Source organism: Dipodomys spectabilis, unplaced genomic scaffold (genome assembly GCF_019054845.1).
Source record: "Dipodomys spectabilis isolate Male_0828 unplaced genomic scaffold, ASM1905484v1 ptg000297l, whole genome shotgun sequence".
Taxonomy (NCBI): Eukaryota; Metazoa; Chordata; class Mammalia; order Rodentia; family Heteromyidae; genus Dipodomys; species Dipodomys spectabilis.
The window spans coordinates 16,981,381-17,001,817 of NW_024870974.1; the positions used below are offsets into that span (position 1 = coordinate 16,981,381).

The 20,437-nt window shown below is 37.2% G+C and overlaps 1 protein-coding gene across 1 annotated transcript in view; it reads left to right on the top strand.

The window, feature by feature from the left end:
* The window catches only part of Iqcm (IQ motif containing M), a 174,841-nt gene that overhangs the window by 22,447 nt on the left and 131,957 nt on the right, over positions 1 to 20,437 (top strand). Inside the window, exons 4-8 of the mRNA XM_042701602.1 lie at positions 3,804 to 3,958; positions 4,332 to 4,536; positions 4,734 to 4,742; positions 6,277 to 6,367; positions 10,615 to 10,703. Of these exons, the coding sequence (XP_042557536.1) occupies positions 3,804 to 3,958; positions 4,332 to 4,536; positions 4,734 to 4,742; positions 6,277 to 6,367; positions 10,615 to 10,703 (549 nt within the window). The remainder of the gene's footprint in view (positions 1 to 3,803; positions 3,959 to 4,331; positions 4,537 to 4,733; positions 4,743 to 6,276; positions 6,368 to 10,614; positions 10,704 to 20,437) is intronic.

Consider the following 20,437-nt stretch of genomic DNA (forward strand, 5'->3'; position numbering starts at 1 on the left):
TTTATTCTAAGGCTGCCGTTCCCTAGGCGAAAATGCAGAGAATCATCTCCTGACATCTATTTTAATTTTATTTACCACAGCAAATGGGGGTCTCATCAAGGGTTCTCCAGCAAGCCTCAGCAAAGCTGCAATTTGGAGCAGTCATACTTCACTTCTTACAGCTTGGAGGCTGTTGAGGAGGGAGGCTGGGAAGACAGTGGACACACATTGCATCCCAGCCATCTCATTAAGCCTGACTATGAGCTGGACTTGGTAAAGATTTAACCACCTCCAAAGGGGATAACTGGTACCCCCAGTTACAAAACAGTCTGTATCTGGAATTCATGTAATAATAGAATATTATTTATGAATAATATTCATAATTTAAATGTGAATATGAATAGTATTATCATAAATAAGTACTCATGAGTATTCATCAACAGTAATAAATTTATGAATATATTCCAAAAGTATGAATTCCAGAGTACCTTTTGAGTTACTCAAGTATTTGGAGTTATTTTCATTCCCCAGAACATTGTTTCATAAACCCCAGGTTAGTTTTTTGCTGTCCTAGTGTCTTTAAGACTATCTGTCGGGGCTGGGAAGGTGGCTCAGTGGTAGAGCGCTTGCCTTGTATGCCTGAGGCCCTGGGTTTGATTCCTCAGCACCACATAAGCAAAAAGAAAAAAGCCGGAAGTGGCGCTGTGGCTCAAGTGGTAGAGCACTAGCCTTGAGCTGAAGAGCTGAGGCACAGAGCCCAGGCCCAGAGTTCAGGCCCCACAACCGGACCCCCCCCCCCCAAAAAAAAAAGACTATCTGTCATGTTGCAGGCATTCAGAAAATATATGTTGAGTGAATGACTGAGTAATTGAGGATGTATAGAATATTAGACCTTGTCCTGAACAAACCACTCAGGAGTTCACAGCCCAGCCAGGACTTAGTATTGAGTAAGACACATGTGTGCGGGAAGTTCTAACAGTAGCAAACCATGTGACATCCATTCAGCCCACACACGAGAATGTGAAATGTCAGGAAATCGCAATCTGTCATTCTTGACTAATGAATCTGTCTAAAATTTCCAACATTTTAAGTGACAATTTTATTATCATCACCCCTTATATGAAACGGAATACAACTTAAATAGTGGGTCTTACAAAGAGAGAAAGGGGAAAAACCATATTATAATCACTCTGTATACAAAAATCTCATCTTCTTTTTTGAATGAAGATGAGCAGGAGTTAAGTGATATGAAGAACTTTTATAGTGTGGTAAGTATTTATGTAGATAAGACAGCCATCTTTCCAGAAGACAGTCCTCTCTTTGATGTTTCCAGAAAGTTCCTGGTCAGTCTTTACCAATATACACCTGTGATGGAGAGTACAGTCCAGTTTCTAAATTATTTAAACTCTAAATTTTAGAAAAATCAGTTTCCAGTATCCCACCAGCCCAATCTTCTTCACACGTATGTGTATGTGTTTTACTGTTAGTGCCTTGTACTTGCACTAGGCCCCAAATTTTTAAGATCTGTAGTTTTTTGTTTTTTTTGTGACAGTCCTGGGCTTGAACTCAGGGCCTGGGTACTGGTCCCTGAGCTCAAGGCCAGTGTTTTACCACTTGAGCCACAGCTCTACTTCTGTCTTTTTTGTTGGTTAATTGGAAATAAGTGTCTCATGGACTTTCCTGCCTGGGCTGCTTTATAGAGGGATCCTTAGACCTCAGCCTCCTGAGTAGATAGGCTTATAGGCATGAGTCACTGGTGCCTGGCTAAGAGCTCAGTCTTAGCTATCAGAGGAGAGAGTAAACATTTTCTATTGTAATTGCTGGCCACTGGCAAGGACACCAGGGACTGACTGAGTCACAATTCATGTTACTGATATCTGAAAAAAATCCCTCAAGTGAGAAATTATCATGAATTGAAAATGCCCTCAACTACTTACAGGAAGTATGAAAGCTCTGGCAGCCATATTTAAAATACATAGAGAAAAAAATAAGTGAAATAAATTTCAGTGATGCATTTTATTTAATCTAATATCAAAATATCATTTAAACATGTAACTAACATAACATTATTAATTATATAGCTTATCTCTATAATAAAATCTTAGAAACTTGGCTGTATTATACATTGACTACTCATCTTCATCTAGAGTAGCCATATTAAGCACTAAGTAGTTATAAGCTCTTGGGTACCTCTTGGTACCATATATATCAGTATATATGTATATATATATATAATATATATAAACATGTATATATAAACTATATAAACACATTTGTATATGCTTATAGACATAAATATATGTTTATATAAACATAAATGTATGTTTCTATGTTTATATATATAATCTTTTATCTAGGTTGTAGATTAAGTAAAAAGAAACATCTTAAAGGATATTTTGAGGATAATTATATCAGAATTTATACAGATAATATTACATTTACTTACTTTCAAATGGTTCTCCAAAAAAATGAATCAGTGGGAGTATAAAGTATTTGATTGAACAAACAAATCAGTGAGATTCCTTTCCTAGGCAACTAAGGAAGAGAAAAATTCTCCTGATAAGTAGAGGTTCTATGTTATTTTAAGGCTAATATGGAATATTGTGGGAATACACTGGTCTATATGGCAAACACTTCAGGGAGTTGGAATTATACAAAACCTGCTCTTCTAGTTAGGAATAACACAACAGTGATGATTGAAAATTCCATGGTTTGGAAATAAAATATTATCTATTTCAAGCATGAAGGATAGAGAGATAATACTGTTATGGCCACAGAATAAATCTGGTTGAAAAAAACTGTGTAGGCAGAATAAATGAGAAGAATGGATGTGATGTTGAATTATTCGAGGGTATTGGGAGCGAGTGTGGATTTCAGGCTTAGGGATGGAAAGTGGTGGTGTTAATGGTGAGAGGATCGTGTTGATTGAGACAGGGATAGTTATTAAATTGAGCTCGTGAATGGTGTAAGATGCATAGATGTGTGATCTAGGCATATTTAGGGAATAAATATGCCTATTTTGGACCAGCTCACTCTATTGAAGGCTAGGATGTGTGTGTAAGAAAGAGCTGTGGGCCTGCACACTAGCTGCAGGTGGTCAAAGCCACATGAACCCCGAAGGAGGAGGGTGAGAAGTCAGAAAGGAAGAGGGTTGAATGAGTGATTGGTTTTCAGGTGAAGGAATGATTCTGAGGAGAGAGCAGGGTAAACGCTGTTAGGACTTGAATTCTTTGCTTGGCAGTTCCTTGGGTATCCCCCAATTCACCTGCATTTTCTTTTCCAGTCTCCTTTGTCTATCTCTCTCGTAGTAATTATTCTAATCAGAAGTGCTTTAAAATTCACATTCCAGAGATAAAATCCCAATTTTGTAAAATTGGCATGGAGACTAGATTTTACATGAAAGGAACTGTTGCGAACTCAAGAGTCACACGATGCATCTAGTTTCTCGTTTTAAGGCTGAGTTAATTAGAAGCAGTGTGGGATTTTTATGTCTTAATTGCCTTCATAGAGACCTCTCCTTTAATTTGGCACTGCTATTTAGGGGCAAGAACTGCTTTTCTTTCGCATTTTGCATACAGCCTTAACATGATTTAGTCAAATGGTACTGCAGAGGCCTTTCAGTTTAGCACTTAAATGTATTATACCCCAATTTTTTAACAGTTATTTTTTCCAAAACTAGTATACCTTTTGCTTTATTAATTATCATAGGACTGCTCATTATACATCTTTAAGAAATGCAGACATATACACAATTAATAACTTTAACCTTCTTCTCTCCAGAGATAGGGACAGTTGAATATTTTTAGTGTGATGTTAAATATTAGACAGTAGGGCTCGATCTGTGGACAATGGCTTCACATGGAATAAAGATTTATTTCTGCCCTTTCTGCCACCATCTGACAGTGTGACAGTGTCACCTCTACCTCTGCTAGCTGCCATGGTTCAGGGCTCCCAGAAGGTGGTAGCAGGGAAGGAGTGGGTGGGTAGGATGTAAGGCCCAGGCCTATCATTTCCCTACTTAGGCCTGATTGGCCAGAATCTAATATCACACGTGTCTTCAACTGCTTGTAAGGAGGTCTGGGAATGCATGGGTAATTTGTTGAATTCTAAGCATCTGTGTCAAGAGTGTGCATTCTTCCATATTTTCCCCATGTGCATTTGCAAATACACCAATACATATAAGTATAGTTTTCATCATTGTGAGATGAAAATGTCTTTTCGTAATACTTTTTTTTTTTCCGAGAAGATATAATCCTTAAATATTGCCTCCACTTGTGACCCTCACCATGTCCTACGGGGATAAGCAGTGAATCTGCCTCCTGCCTCCCGTCTCCGGTGACTCTGCTCTCCAGATCTGCATTGCTTTCTTCCCAACCATCTCCACACCATCTCGAAAACGAGAGAACAGAAACATCCCAGCAGATCCTGAGGGTTTCGTCTGCTTCAATCATGCCTTTTATCGCAGCCTCACTTCTTTCAGCATCAATGGAAAACCGATTGCACTTTTCATGGCCTTCTCCTCTTGTTCTCCTTCACTTTGCTACAGTGGATTTCACTGTTAGTTGTGCCGTGCACTGAGAGCGGAAGTGCCTCTTTATGACATCTGTCAAGAGTTAGAGTAAGGCCTGCAGGGGAATGGTGGCTCAAGGGTAGAGTACCTGCCCAGGGAGTACAAGGCCCTGAGTTGAAACCCTGTACTGCCAAAAGGGTTAGCATAACAATATTCACTAAGTAGATATGTCATAAACAAACAGACATGCACGGTGAGTATCACTGCGGCTTAGGGTGCAGGTTCTGTGGTTGAGACTGCCTATCTGTGTCTGTTTCTCTACCTGCTGCTGGTTATATATCCTTGGAAAACTCACCACTGCTGCTCTACTTCAGAAGTAATACCAGTTCTTAATTTGTGAGGTGGGTAGGAGGGTAAAATATGACAGTTCATATGGAGCAATTAGCACAGTTAGCATATGATAAATAATAGTCTATCTGAAGACAAACTTAAAACATTGTCTCTAGAATTCTACTTCAACATATTAATACTAGTCCTCAGCCTACCCCATGTGTCTGTTTATGGAAGTGTAAACTTTAGGATCACACTCTGAAGTAAGTGAGGAGAAATTAACCCCTTTTGTGATGAAGTGCTTGCATAGGGTAAGTTCTGGCTTTGCATCTCCAAAGGTCTCGAGCAAGCTGCCTCTCTTCATTGTGAACACAGAACGTTGCAAACAAACAAACAAACAAACAAACAATCACTGTGTTGAGGTTCCCATGAGATGATTCAGAGAGAGTGCTAACTGGTAAATCTCTAATAATGTAGTCAATAAACATTAATGCTTGGTTTTTCCATTCCTCTCAAAATGTTATCCTATTTATTATATATTTAAAATGAAATTACATCATATAATTTAGAAGAATGTGCTTTTTTTGCTTGGGACCCCAAGTAGTTTGTAAGTTTTTCAGAAGCAAAAGGCCTCCCATATCTATCTTTGCATTCCTCCAAGTTATAAGTTAGAAGATACACAGCTATCCCAACATGGTGTATTTGTTATAAGGTTCTAGACTACTGAGTAGTCTATTATCTGTAAGAAATAGGAAATGCGTGGAGATTTTCAAAAATGTTTATGAGGGGGGATAATATATGTATGTAGGTGGTAGAGTGCTTACTTAGCATAAGAAAGGCCCAGAGTTCAATCCCTAGCACTGCAAATGTTTAAAAAAAGCTTATATAAACTTCTCTTTAGATGCTAAGAACCAGATTTTTTTGAACACTCCATGTTCCTTCCTATTTACATTAATGATTAAAGAGGAGACAACAATGCTTGATAAGAAATGCACTCATTACCTTGCTCATGTAACTGTAACCCCTCCTCTGTACAGTATTCTCACAATAAAAAACTTATTAAAAAGAATTATTTGAAAATAGGAGGTTCTCTTTTATGAGCTAAGCTTTATCATGATAAGATAATAATGCTAATACTTATGAATGAGGCCATTTGTATTGGTGTATGCTATGCTGGTGTAGGCATTTTTCTGGAAGAGCTCCTTTGATATATACAGTTCATTTACACTATGCTTTTTCAGTCTTAAATTCTAGAAATTCCAAAACTTCTGAGTAGCATGGGGTGAAAAAATCCACTCAAGTGTGTTTCTTGAATATCTTTGTGACAGTAATTTTTTTTTTTTTGAAGGAGATCGTAACTCTAAAAAGTCTGTGATTTGTGATTTAATTTGAAAAATACATTTAGAACTTGAAAAGTAATAGTAATGTACAATTGAAACTTTTATTTTGTATTCTAGAACAAGTTAAACTGAGTAAAATAATAACTGATATTATACCTGTGAGTAAAAAAATGGAGGAAGAAAAACAACTTTACCCTGGGAAGCCCAGGTAATGTTTCATTTATCTGTCATGCTATCTATGTATCTATGTATCTACCTATCTGCCTATCTACCTATCTACCTACCCACCTACCCACCTACCCACCTACCTACCTACCTACCTATCCTATTTTGCCAATATTCACTGACCAATTGCCATGGTTTCTCTATTAACACCTCTTGCTTGAGACTAATTTATCATTCTGCCCAAGTCCCTCAAAGCATATCAATTATCAAAAAATTTTAGTTTTCAGTTCAATTAACTTTTGAACTGGAGGATGTCTGAGTAGTTTAGCAAACCATCTGGGTTTTACAGTGCATAAGCTCAAATCCAATTTGTGTCTTTCTTGAGAAAAAATGCCATATTTTATGATAATATTACATAAGTTTGGAATTTTAATAACTCTGCTGTAGCAATTATAGAGCAGAGTGAGTTGTAATTTTCTTTTAAAAAATCTAATAATGAAAGGTTAGTCTTTTCCTAACAGAAGGTGAAAGCTGCTTGCACAGAACATAGTTGGAATGCAGGAATTTTGAGCATTGCTTCTTTCCAAAAGTATCTGGAGATAGGTCAGTTACTTTCTTGAAATTATTCTGCATGATTATATTACTGCTCTCAATGGGCCTTTGAAACACAATTGTTGGCCCTAAGACCACAGACAAAACCTCTGCACACCTCTTCAGTTAATTTTTTTTTCAGAAATGTGGCCTATCAACACTGTCCTGCTAAAATGCATTCTAACAGCTTGGCTACTGTCTAGGGGTCTTGGATCCTTTTGTTTCCTCATTTAATAAGGAATGATGAAGCAGGAAAAGTGAGGCAGAGGCAACTTTACTAGAAAGTAAGAGAAAGGCATCAGGAAAGGGGCGGATGGCCTCTTGGCTACTTGTGGGTTGGTACAACCCCCAACTAAGACTTCCAACGGGAAGTAGGAGGTTCTGCCCACCTGTTTCCTGGGCAAGGCAGGAGAAAAGGAAGAGGAAGCCAAGAGAGCAAGAAATCAGTAGCTCATTGCAGCACATGTGGGGTCAGCCTTTTGTATCCCTTTAAGGCCAGTCTCGGGGGTTCTCACATCTGGATGGATCACTATCCAGCTTAATCCCTGGGGAAAGGGCAGCCATCCTCTGTGCATGTTTGTTCGAGGGCTGCCAGGGTGTTGCTCTCTGCCAGGGCCGCTATCTCTGTTTTCCAGGAAGAAAAGGGATGGTTGTCTCTGCCCCTCCACTGCCTCTTCCTATCGGTCTAGTTTTTTGTTCTGCTTCTCCCTCGGCTTGTTTGACATTAATTCATCAATATGACATTATCAGAAATAGGGGGTAACTGGCACATCCTGCGTATAATAGACATCAGAGAAAGCATAGTCTTGGCTATCAAGAATATCCTATGTCTTAGATCAGGCATCATTTGCTTGGCTTATGTAGGACGATACTCAAATTTGGAAGGAATGGAATAGGTGTGGTTTCAGTGCCAGCGATTTTGTTTTATCTGTGATGAAGGAAAGATACAAATTACCAAGGAGAAGAAATTATTGTATTGGCAATTAAAGTTCTTGGACCTTTTCCTTTCTGTCTTTACCCAATTTAACTCTCAAGGCCCAGGTTCATCTAACAGAGTACCACTAATGAACAGATTTACCCAAATAGTTTAGCATTTCAAGTCAGCTTTTAATAACTAGAGAAGTTAACTTGAGCTCCTTTGAAAATCATTTCAATATATTTAGATGAGACCTATCATCTGAGAAACAATAATAATGATTTAGGGATAAGTAGAAGACTCATTAATAAAAAATCTGATTGGGTATAATATCTTTCAGTATAATGTCTTTCTCAAGAGAATGTTTTCTCCAGCAGCTGGTGGAAGAGCAAGGTCTCTTAATACCCCCAAGTTCCCATTTTTAATGAAAACATGTCCTGCTTAATGAGGAAGATCAACACCCTTTGAAATTAAGAACAAGTACATGTACTTCAGTGACAGCCTGGGGCACATAAAGCCTGAACTTCAACCCACCTGAGCTGCCTTGTCTTTATTTATAGCTAGTTCATGGTGGTAACTTGTTTCCTACCTTAGCAGTTAGCTCCATTTCATTAATGTTAGGGGTGAGATGGGAATGCTGAAAGAGACATAAATACAGAAATGCGTGTTCTGGGACATGGTGACTCAGATTCTTTGAAAACCTGGGCTTAAATAGACAAAAAGAAAAAAAATCATCAGACTGAATTTTTTTAAAAATTGAAATCTCGTTCTCTGCATGATGCAGATAGGAAAGCTTAGCAATGAGAATTAAAACAACAGAAGGAGAGCAGAATCAATTAGAAAATTAGGTAGAGAATTGTTGACAATTAGGCTCTTGGACTAATTAGCCTGAATTACCCAGTTCTTTGTGAGACTCTGCAAAGGTTTCTGCTCAATTCACATAGATTCCTGTGACAGATGTGAGGCAGGTTTTATGTGTAATCTACTTAAAGCCCTCCTAACGACACCTTGGGAAACACAAATTGCTAAGGTGACCCAATAATTTCAGGCAACTATAAGAAAATAATGGCTCAACCAAAGAAATTTCCTAGAACCGAGTATGAAGAAATAGGAAAGAATCTTCTAAACACATGCTTTTCTTTTCCACCTTTTTCTGTTTTTGATCTGCAGAGAGAAAACAAAATAGAATACGTCTTCATTTTTCACATTTAAGGTTAGGAAATGTATCTTTGTATTCAAAATTCAAAGATTGTTACTCATTAAAACATTCTTTTTTAAAGGACCATAGTGGTAGATGTAGATGTGCATTGCAAATGTTAATATTTCCATAAAAATTGAATAGTGCCCACTTTTCACTCAATATTATCTGGTGCGTTTGAAAGGATCACACTGCATTTCTGTAAGTGGATTTTATAACTCAGGCAAATAAGCCTAGTTTTGTGATCAGTGAGGATTTCCTGTGTTTTACATGGTAAGCTATGCTTAGGTTATTCTGGTCAAATTGTAAGGTAGTAAGTAATGGCATTTCTGATTTTGATGATCTTTTAAAAAAATCTGGGTTTGGATTTTCTCTATGTAACCCAAACTACCTTGGGACTACCTCCCAAGTGCTGGGATTACAGGTATGTACCACTATGCCCTGCCACCCTCTCTGTTGTGTTGAAACAACTCTGCTCTTAATGATTTTAAATATTTTTCTTAAGTTGATTGGCTGTCTGGGTCAATTAGATTCTATTAGATTGGATACAGAAGTACTGACAAAAATGTCATTTGTGGCCAGGCACTGGTGGCTCATGCCTGTAATCCTCACTAATCAAGAGACTGAGATCTGAAAATCACAGCTTAAAACCAGCCTGGGCATGAAAGACCATGAGACTCTTTAATCCCTAAAAAGCCAGAAGTAGAGCTGTGGCTCAAGTGATAGAGTTCTAACTTTGAGCAAAAAAGCTCAGGGACAGCACCCAGGCCCTAAATTCAAGCCCCAGGGTTGGCACAAATACACACACACACACACACACACACACACACACACATACACACACACATTTGCCATTTGTTCTGATTTGATGATTGCATAATACTTCATCCTGGACTATATAATACAAAACAAAAGCAACTATGGATGATCAGTCTCTTTGGCCTATTTTTGGTAGCAGATCAATAAATTCTAGAATTTTAGATAGAATTTTACCAAATTGCCTACACCCTCAAATATTTCATATTTTCTCTTGACATAGTTTAAGGGCTACTTCAGTAATATGGCCAAATCTATGGGTATGCCATATGAGTGAAACTGAAATGAATGGGCCTTCTAAGTTATTCATTTCCTGTCTATTGAGTGCCGACTTCATCCTAAATATAAAACTCTCAGCAGTCTGATCCCTCATAAACCCTAGTTTTATGGTTAGCAATTGGCTTACAAATTAAAAACTTTTATAGCTTATGATATTTGAACCAGGAATATCAATTCTAAGATTTTATACTAAGGAAGTCATCGTTATTTAAAAAATAATAATGCAACAAATAATACAACAACATTTAATGCGTCTGCATTTTCCTGATGTTCAATGGAGGTTCTTCAGAAAGCAGATGTCTCTATTTGTTACTCTTGCTTAGAATTAGCAAAATTTGTTGATAAACATTTATTCTTCAGCAGGTATAGTCCTGTTGAATTGAGTTTCTGAGCCTAGTATTTAATTGTGTAACATTAGTCTTGGAGTGTTCATATCACAAATGTGCACTGTGAAGTCACTCAATGATGGACCTTTCTATTTTGGAAACAGAGCATTGGGATCCTCACATGCCATTGCTGCCTATCCTAGCGTGCTTTTACAGCGTGTGACCTCGACCGAGGGAACTCAGAGAGAAACTGGTAAGTTTCATTTTGTCAATCCTAGTAGCAGAATATTACTTTTGATGATTTTATGTTCATTGAAAACACAAAATCAAAGAGCAAGAATCGAACACTTATTTCCTTTACGTCTTGTTTCGAATACTATGTCAAAAGAGAAACAGAAGTTGGGTACTAGTGGCTCAAACCTACAATCTTAGCAATCCAGAAGCCTGAGATCTGAGGATCTCAGATGCAAGCCACCAGTATAGGCAGGAAAGTCCATGAGACTCTTATCTCCAGTTAACCAGCAAAAAGCCAGAAGTGGAGCTGTGGTTCAAAGTACCAGCCTTGAATGGAAAAAGCTTAAGGAACAACACACAGGCTTTGAGTTCAAGCTTTAGTACCAGCAAAAACTAAATAGATAGGCAACTAGATAAATAAATGAAGACATTTTTGAAATAACTACTAGTGGAAGGTGAGAGGAAATTTAAAAAAGAAATTATCACACTTTGGAAGGCTTCCCTATCATGTAATTACTATTCTCTTAAAAGTACATAACATTCTCCAAAAGAATATTATATATGACTCTTTAAAACCCATTAAGTCTGACTGAAAAACTCTGGAAGTTGGAGATTATTTCAAGACCCAGGGGTCTATTGATTCAAAGAAACATTTCACAGTTTTTTTTGTCCCTTTTAAACTTGTTCTCATGTTCTTGAGCTTCAGGGTGTCATTAAGAGAAAACGCATCCTGTAGGGTGGGACTTGGATTGATTTGGGAAAAGATGAATTCAAGTCTTCAGAATAAACTCCTATGGGCTCTCAAGGCACTATTGTATGAAGTGCTCTTTAGCTCCAGTCAATTTTGCCATCTTCTGTGTGTTTGGATATTCATACAAGAAATTCAAGCACCAAGTAAAAGCTCATGGGTCCCAAGTTAAGTTCTATGAGACACATTTTCATTAATCCCTCCAGAATTCACAATTATTCACAATAGAACCCAGAATCTTGATGATATACCTTAAGTCTATTTAAAATTTTTGTTTTTATATTAACCCATAGCTAAGGTTATTTTAAGGTTTTGGCCACACAGTCTGAGGCCCTGGAGTTAAGGAACAATGGTGGGTATCAACTAAACTGAATAGCTAGACTCAAGGTGGAAGTAAATGATGGTGCGTATTCACATAGGATGTAGGGAGTGAAGAATGTGAACAGTTATAACAGATAAGGATCTTGAAATCTTGAAGTCGATAATAAGCTTGAAGGTTGAGGCCTAGAGTACTTAACTACCATAAGCTAAAGTTCTATTAATTCTGTGCAGTATTTAGAGTACATTGAGAAATCACATTAAGGTCGATGAAAATGTCCATCTCTGAATAATCTCTGTGTCAGATAAATCATGTCTGTCTTCTTGCAGAAGAATCCTGTGCTCATTGAAGGAGTCATGGCTTTAGTTTAAATGCTGAAATTAATTTAAAATCTTACATATACAGGAGGTTGATTGTTTTATTAGTGCTAATAAACGATAGAAGATAGAATAATAAACGATAGAAGTGGTTTTGAGAGAATCCCAGCTCCAATCTCATATTCTTATGAAATTTAGTGGAAGGCCCAGAATTGCTTGCACCTGTGTGACAAAATTTAAAATTTGCTAATGGTTCTACTCATGCAAAAAGTAAAGGTCTGGAATATTTATTTATAGTTAGGGAATCACAGCTTCATAAAATGGAGGAAACTCTCCATCACAGTGTTTAGGACGAATTAGTACTAAATGAATGGATGGATGCAAATTAAAAGAAGCTTAACAATTGGAGCACTCTTTAGAGCACATTTGTATGTCTCTCTCCACATAACTGATACAAGCAAACCTATAACTGATACAAGCAAAAAAAATTGGGAAAGAAAAAATACTACTTTTTTATAGGTTTTAAAAAATATTGGTTATATCTAGACAGAAGAGAGAGGGTGTCATCAATCTAAGTAAAGGATTGTGCTGCCTACATGCTTTAAAACCAAATTGTTGATCAGTTTTTATACTATTAGTGGTCTCTTACTATTCATATTATTCATTGGGAGTTAGCAGGTAAGGTGGAATATGCTGGAAGTGTAAACAATTGCAAAAATCCATCATTTCCAAAGGCTATTGGTTTGCTTTTCCTTTTGCCTTTAAAAGGCATTGTGCTGGGTGCTGGTGGTTCATGCCTATAATCCTAGCTATTCAGGAGGCTGAGATCTGAGGATCATGGTTTGAAGCCAGCCAGAGCATAAAAGGCTTGTGAGAGACTCATGTCCAATTAACCACCAAAAAGTTGAAGTGGAGTTGTGGCTCAAGTGGTAGAGAATTTACCTTGAGCTAAAAAGCCAAGTGAAATTGAAAGGCCCTGAGTTTAAGCCCTAATACTGACACAAAAAAATCTGAAAAAAGAAAAAAAAGGAATTGTATCTCTAATTAAATAAGAATAGGTATTTAATCAAGACTTTGATGTTTGTTTTCTGCTGAATTGTTCTTCGATAGTTGGAACAACTCTTGTTGTTGTTGTTGTTGTTGTTATAGGGCTTGAACTCAGGGCCTGGGCACTGTCCTTGAGCTTTTCGAGCCAGTTTTCTGGTTCATTGGAGGTAAAAGTAGCATGGAATTTCCTGCCCGGCTGGCTTTGAACCATGATCCTCAAATCTCAGCCTCCTGAGTAGCTATGATTACAGGCGGGAACCATTGGCTACACTTTTTCCCTTGGTCATTTTATCCGTTCCATGACTATATTTATTTACGAGTCTGTTTATTCTCCTTGACCTCAGCTTACATTCAACTGCTCACCCAGATTTTCACCTGCTGAGTGAATTCATACATGCTGTATTCAGCTCAGGAGCTGTGTGCGCTGCCTGTGTGCTCTGTCTCGAAGTTCTTTACCTACAATGTTACAGAGAGTACACCTCCAACGTCACAGGCTTTGCCCAAACTCTTCCTCATCAACCAGGTCACCCCTGAGCAGCTGTTATAACTGAACCCACTTCTCCAAGCCCAACCGCCCTAAGACATTAGGACCTTGTGCAGATTCCATTTTTCTGGTTTTCATAGGTCGGACCTTCCATAATGTAATCTCTGTGAAGGCAGGCCATGTTAACTGAGTCATTCAGTATTAAATCACTTAGACTTGAAATAATATCTGACACTTAGGAAGGGCTTAGATGAACAAAGATGCCATGGCTTTTAAACAATTGGAGTGAAAATAAATTCTATGAAGCATCAAATGTTTCTAGTTTAGTGAAGAAAGTAATCAGAGCTCAAATATGCCATTTTTATTTTGAATGAAAAAATACTAGAAAAGAAAATAGCTGTGGAATTTAGTTTGCTTCTTTTTCTGAGAGAAAGCTTCAAGGAAAAGCTTCTACATGCAGAAGACCTAAAATTATGGGTTAAATAGTAAAAGATAACTTAAAAAACCCGATAGAACTACCAGGAAAGCCCAAGTCAGGAAGCATAAGAAAGCCTGTGCATAGTATGAATTTATGGCACTGTGTCCTTTATTATCATAAAATTAGAATATTTTAAAGCAAAAAAAATGATTTAATGTTGGAAAGGCTTCTATAGTGCGTTTGATGGTAGACATAATATTAAGAACTACAGGGTAGTATAAATTTGCATGTATTTTGACATTTTTGGTCCATGCCCTCTGTCTAAATATGGTTCCTCACTACTTTGCATGTTATTTACAATTACATTTTCACTCAGTCTTACAGATTTTACCAATATGATTATTGCATGTTAGGCAACATTGATGTGTTAGCTTTGATGCTCAGTTATAAATTAGCTTGTATTGCTTTTTCAGTAGGTGAAAATTTAATAGGAAAGATACCTTTCTTGTAGGGTTCTCTACTGTTTCCATTAATAGATAGTTAATAAAAATGTAAGAATTTTATTATCTGAAAGCACTTCTTGCCTCATCTTTAGGAAAATATGAAAAATATTTTAATGGGCTCAATCAACTTTCTTTCAGGCTGGGAGAGATAAGTGCTATGATATTAATAATGCCCATCACATCTCTAAAAGAGACTTTGTAAGATGCGAGACAAACAGTTGTCATCATTTAGTAACATGTCTTAACAGAGATCACTCTTTAGGTACTGTATGCTTGTCAAGAAGAAGAAATCCTTGTTAACAGGGATTAGCTAATTTCTATGAGACTAATCTGAAACTTTAAGAGAGACAATATATAGCTGATAAGTATCAATGTTGTCTAGAGGTAGATTATAGAAACAGCTATCTGAAATAACGCATGGCATTTTTTTTTAAACCTTTTTGTCCTATTGAGTCTGTTGTAGTGTAGCTTGCCCATCTCAGTATTTCATGGTCACACTTTAAGTGTTCACAGACATGGATCATTCATGGTTTCCATAGTGATCTGTCAGCTTGGGACTTTGTGCTTCAAAGACCACAATCACATTTCTGTATTTATATAACCTATTGCAATGCTTGGAGTAGAGCAAACGCACAGCAAATATTTGGGCAAGGAAGGCTAATAGGAAAAGGAAGCAATGGAATATTCCAGAGGGATGAGATGACAAACCATGCCCTAGAATAAGAACCCTAAGCCAGGGTACTTATTCTCAACCACCTAGGTTGTTCCTAGGAATGGAGAAAAATTGTAGCTGCCTTTCATTATTACTGTGTAGGATCTGGGTGAGTATAATACATCTTCTTGGTTTCCTTTGTTCCATTTTCTTTCTGCAGTCTGAAATAAGTCATCTATTGGGTGATTTACCCCATTTATATTCATCTTTATTAGTTTCTAGAAACTGCTCCACCAAATATAGTACTTTTTTTTTCAGTTACAACTGAGTGGAAAGATATTAGACTGAGAGGAGGAGGAGCTCCTGGCATGAAGACGCTAGCCAAGGACAATTATGTTCAATTGCTCAGCATGCTGTGGAATTAATTGCCCATGCTCTTAATTATAAATACTTAATTTATAAAACAGCCTCTAAATGTGCAGGTCCATATTTAAATACATGAACAGTTTTGGTAAATAAGTGTCACTCTGATATCCAATTTAAAACTTAAATATCACTGCTAACTCCAAATCACTATAGCTCTCCTGCTCAAGCCTGACCCATGCCTTAGGGAAGAATAGAAGGATGAGTTGTGTTCTTCCTTGATCTATACTCACATCACACACAACACACACACACACACACACACACACACACACACACACATGCAGAAGTGTGCAAGAGACCACTGGCTTTAGTTTTTGTTATTGTTGTTGTAGTCCTGGCGATTGAACCAAGGGCCTGGATGCTGTCCCTGAATTATTTTCTCAAGGACCACTTGAGCCACAGCTCTACTCTGGCTTTTTCTGTGTAGGTTTTTGGAGATAAAAGTCTCACAGGTTTTCCTGCCTGGGCTGGTTTGGATCCTCACATCTCAGCTTCCTGAGTAGTTGGGATTAGAGACATGAGCCCCTCGCACCTGGCTTTAGTTTTGTGATAATAGTTTCTGTGTTTTCTCTCTAGTTTTTATCACCCTGAGTGGTAATAACTATTTTTGTCTTCAACACAATTTAAGATGTATTCCATGAGTTGTTGGTGCTTTTCCTCAACCCTGCTTGCAGGCTTATTTGGTTCTCACGTCTGTAAGAAAATGATTGTGGTCTTTAGTTTGTTCTGATGGACTTTAGGAAAGTTAGGAGTGATGACCCTCTTGTGGCTGGTATATGGAGAGGATTCTTTAGATTCTTTTGTAATTCTTAGATTCTTTTGTGATTCTGGGTTTTATTTATCTTCAACTTCTCAATATTGCGAAACTGTCTTCCAGAGTTGGGAGCAATTCATGCACACACGTTCAGAGAACTCCTTCCCACTGCTGCACATCACCACATCTTCAGCTCTTGCAACTGTTACACTTACTCACAAAAGGGATTATTTGGAATGCTGGTGTTTTGGTACTGGGAATTGAACTCAGGGCTTTGCCTCTGAAAGGCAAATACTCTGCCATTCCCAGCCATTCTTTTGAATTTTTTAAATTGTTATTTTGTCATTTTTTTGTTTGCGGGGGCGGGGGGTGTATTACCTGGGCCAACGTGAACTATGATCCTGCTATTTATGCTTCCTGCAGTAGATGGAATGCAACCAGGTACCCAACTTTTCCTGTTGAGTTGAGAAATTTTGCCTGAGCTGACCAGGGCGCCCAGTCTCTGCCTTCAGAATAGCTATGATGATAGATTGAACCATCAGTATCCAGCACAGATGCTTTGGGCTTTGCTTTATCTTCATTATTATTATTGTTGTTGTTGTTAATTATTTTGATGGGTTGGTATGTTTAGATGGTTCTCTTTTCCTGGTTATTCAAAGGATTCTTTCAGAATTTTAGTAATATTTCTGAGATATGTTTTAGTGGGTAGATACCGTGACGATTTTTCCTCTGAGGAAAGGTGTGTGCTTCCATTGATGAGCATCCTTTCATTTTAGCGAGTCTTTCTTCACCAGTCTCTTACATTCTGTTCTATTCTTTTTTTCTGTATATTGGGTCTGAAATTTTCCTCAGAATTCCTTTAACTTTGTGCAGTCTATTTTTTCTGATGTTTCCTTGTCTTCCTTCAGCATTTATATGTATATATATTGATGTGTATATATATTTATATATATTATGTGTATATATGTATATATATTATGTGTATATATGTATATATACATATAAATGCTGGAGGAAGACAATATAGACACATATAACATATATATAGAAGAACCTATAATTTATATAACACACATATATGTATTTGTATAATATACATTTTATAATATGTCTTATATATACAAATATCTTATATATACAAATACACATTTGTATAATATATGCCATATATACCATATAATATACATAATATATAATAGTCAACATGTTATATTATATAATTTATATACTATATTATTATGTATATGTATAAGATATATATATGATTTTATAATTATATATGGTATAGGTGTGTATATAACATATATTTTATATGTTATAATACACACAATAAATATTTTTGCATCTTTTCATGATGGTTGTTGTGTTTTCCCTCTGAAAACTTGTTTGGTCAAAATTTCTCCTATTTCATTCATCCCTTCTATCTTTTTTTTTGCTCAGTATTTCATAAACCTTGCACATGAGTTCACTTTGCATTATGCCTGTCTTTGAGTGTGATCACTGCTTCTTGTTCCAGTGTTTGCAGGAAGCTTGTGGGTGAGTATCCGGATAGTGTCCAGGTTCCTGACACTCTAATGGAGGATTGTGCAGGTGCATGAGTGCATTCAGCCTTGATTATTCCTAGTTGTTTGATTCAGGCACCAAGGAGCAGCCATGTGGTGGAGTAGCTCTCCTTGCCTCTGCCTCACTTGGAGGTCAAGTTCTGAGGCATAAGAGCAAGCTGTGAGACTCCTCATTAAGCTCAACCTCCCCAGCTTCTTGTAACCTGGTGAGAATGTCACCCAGGTGTGTCTGCTGGTGTTCAATATGAGCTCCATCTTCCCAAGTGGATTTCTTTCTCAAGATGTGGCTGTTTGGGCACAAGAGCTATTCTCTGCTCTGCTTGAGACCTGGCATTGTGGACGGTTCCTCTTTAGTTCTTAGGCTACTCCACCAAAGTTCTAACAGGAGGCTTTTGTTTACCCTGATCATGTGTTTCCAGGTTGTGGACATCGTCCATATTCATTCAAGAAATTTGTGTTTCACCTATGGGAAGCGTGCATCACAGAAAGGGGACTAACCTACCTCTACTTGCAAAAACACAGATCTGTTTTATAATGATAAAGTCAAACAATGAAGGGGAAACATGAAAGTATTTTGGTAGCCCAAGTTTCGAACATAAAAGTAAAACTCACTTTTTATAGCCCAACAGCATTGGCAAATTTCTTTTTAAAAAGACAGATGAACAGAAAACACAATGTACATATGGAAAGATGGAAATATGAAATGAGTCTGAGGGATGGGGACAGATGGGACAGGGGAAGCACTGGACACTCAGATGGACATGTTCAGTTGTAACCTCTTACATGATCTTCTGAAGTTCAGCTAATAACAGGAAAGTTGTATTAAAAGTAGAGAAGTGCTTACAGAGTTAAGAAAGTGATTCGTTTGGGGGAAAATGTTTTGCTTGGGAAATAAGATTCTAATGTCATGTTTTTGTGACTAAGTCCCCGAGGGCTTGGTAAAAACTGTGTATGTAGAGTTTTATGATGTTTTCTCTGTTATATTTTTTACCCAAGGCTGGTCTTCCACTCGAGCCACAACTCTACTTCCAGCTTTTTGGTGGTTTATTGGAGATAAGAGTTTCACAGACTTTCCTGCCTGAGCTGCCTTTGAACAGATCTCTGTTCCTCTGATAGCTAGGATTACAGGTGTGAGCCACCAGAGCCAGGCTTCTACTGATACATTTTTGAATATTAATATTTTTCTTAGCACATGAGTCACTTTGAGACTTGTGAGTTGTCACATTGAATATTCCTATAAAGAAAAATACCTGATATGTTTTCATTTTCTAATACATATGTTAAAGGGTGATACCAATGTTATAGACTGGTAGACATAGGTGTCTTCAAAAATTTTTGAATCAATCTCTGTGTTTGAAGCAGAACTTTTCACTATTGTGTCCTAACTCACAGAGAGACAAAAGTCAGTCATTCTTTGAATTTAATATCCTGGAACAATATTCTAGTGTTTTAAGATGTACTTTAAACCAATGTGAATCTCTGATGTCTTTGGATGGCTGAGCTTTGAAGGAGCTCCAAATTTTCCTGTACAGTCAGTGAGGTGAGCTTATAGTTCAGATAGATGAAGGCAATAACTTTTGAGATCACTGTTATCCCTTCTTTGCTGAAGGAGGAAAAATGTTTTGTGTCATTCCTGACTCCTTGGCAAGAGGTAGAATATTTCACTGCTTTTAACTTGGAATTAATTTATAGTCACTATTCAAAGAATGCATTCAATTACACACCAATGGGTATGAAAATGAATTTTGTATTTTATGACCCCTCATTTTTTTATCGGTTTGTGCTAAGCTGTGCCTGCTGGGAAACAGACTGGATGTACAAATGATGTTTCTTTCAAGCATTTCATACATATGAATCTTTAAACACAAGAAAGTGGGACTGTGCTGGAGAAATATGCTATAATTGTATTATTCCAAAGGAAAAAAAGAACTAAGGTGGTTGATTTAAAGGTTTTTAGGGACATAGCAGGTCATCAAAGTACCACTTATTAAATTTCATATTAATTATTGGTGCCATCAGTTGTGCAATGCAAATTTCTATGCAGGTATTTTCTGATTTATCTTTTTCTCTGTTCACTTTCTGGAATACTTCTTCAGAATCCATACAGAGGATTAAACATTGTCCCCAGACAGAACATTACATTAATTTATTTTATTGGTATAATTTAAATTTTGTGATGTGACTGAACCAGTTTTGAGACTATGTAAAAGCAAAATCATATTCCTTAAATGAAACTTCCTGAACTGATTTATGATCCCTCTTTTATTCAAGGTAGCTTCTTGGGCACAAGTTTTAAAAATTGGAATTAATAATTTATGACCATTGTAAATTGTAACGGTGTCATAATATTTTTAAGCTTATCTGACTTCCGCTGGGCGCTGGTGGCTCACGCCTGTAATCCTAGCTACTCAGGAGGTTGAGATCTGAGGATCGCGGTTCAAAGCCAGCCCGGGCGGGAGAGACCGTGAGACTCCTATCTCCAATAAACCACCAGAAAACCGGAAGTGGCGCTGTAGCTCAAGT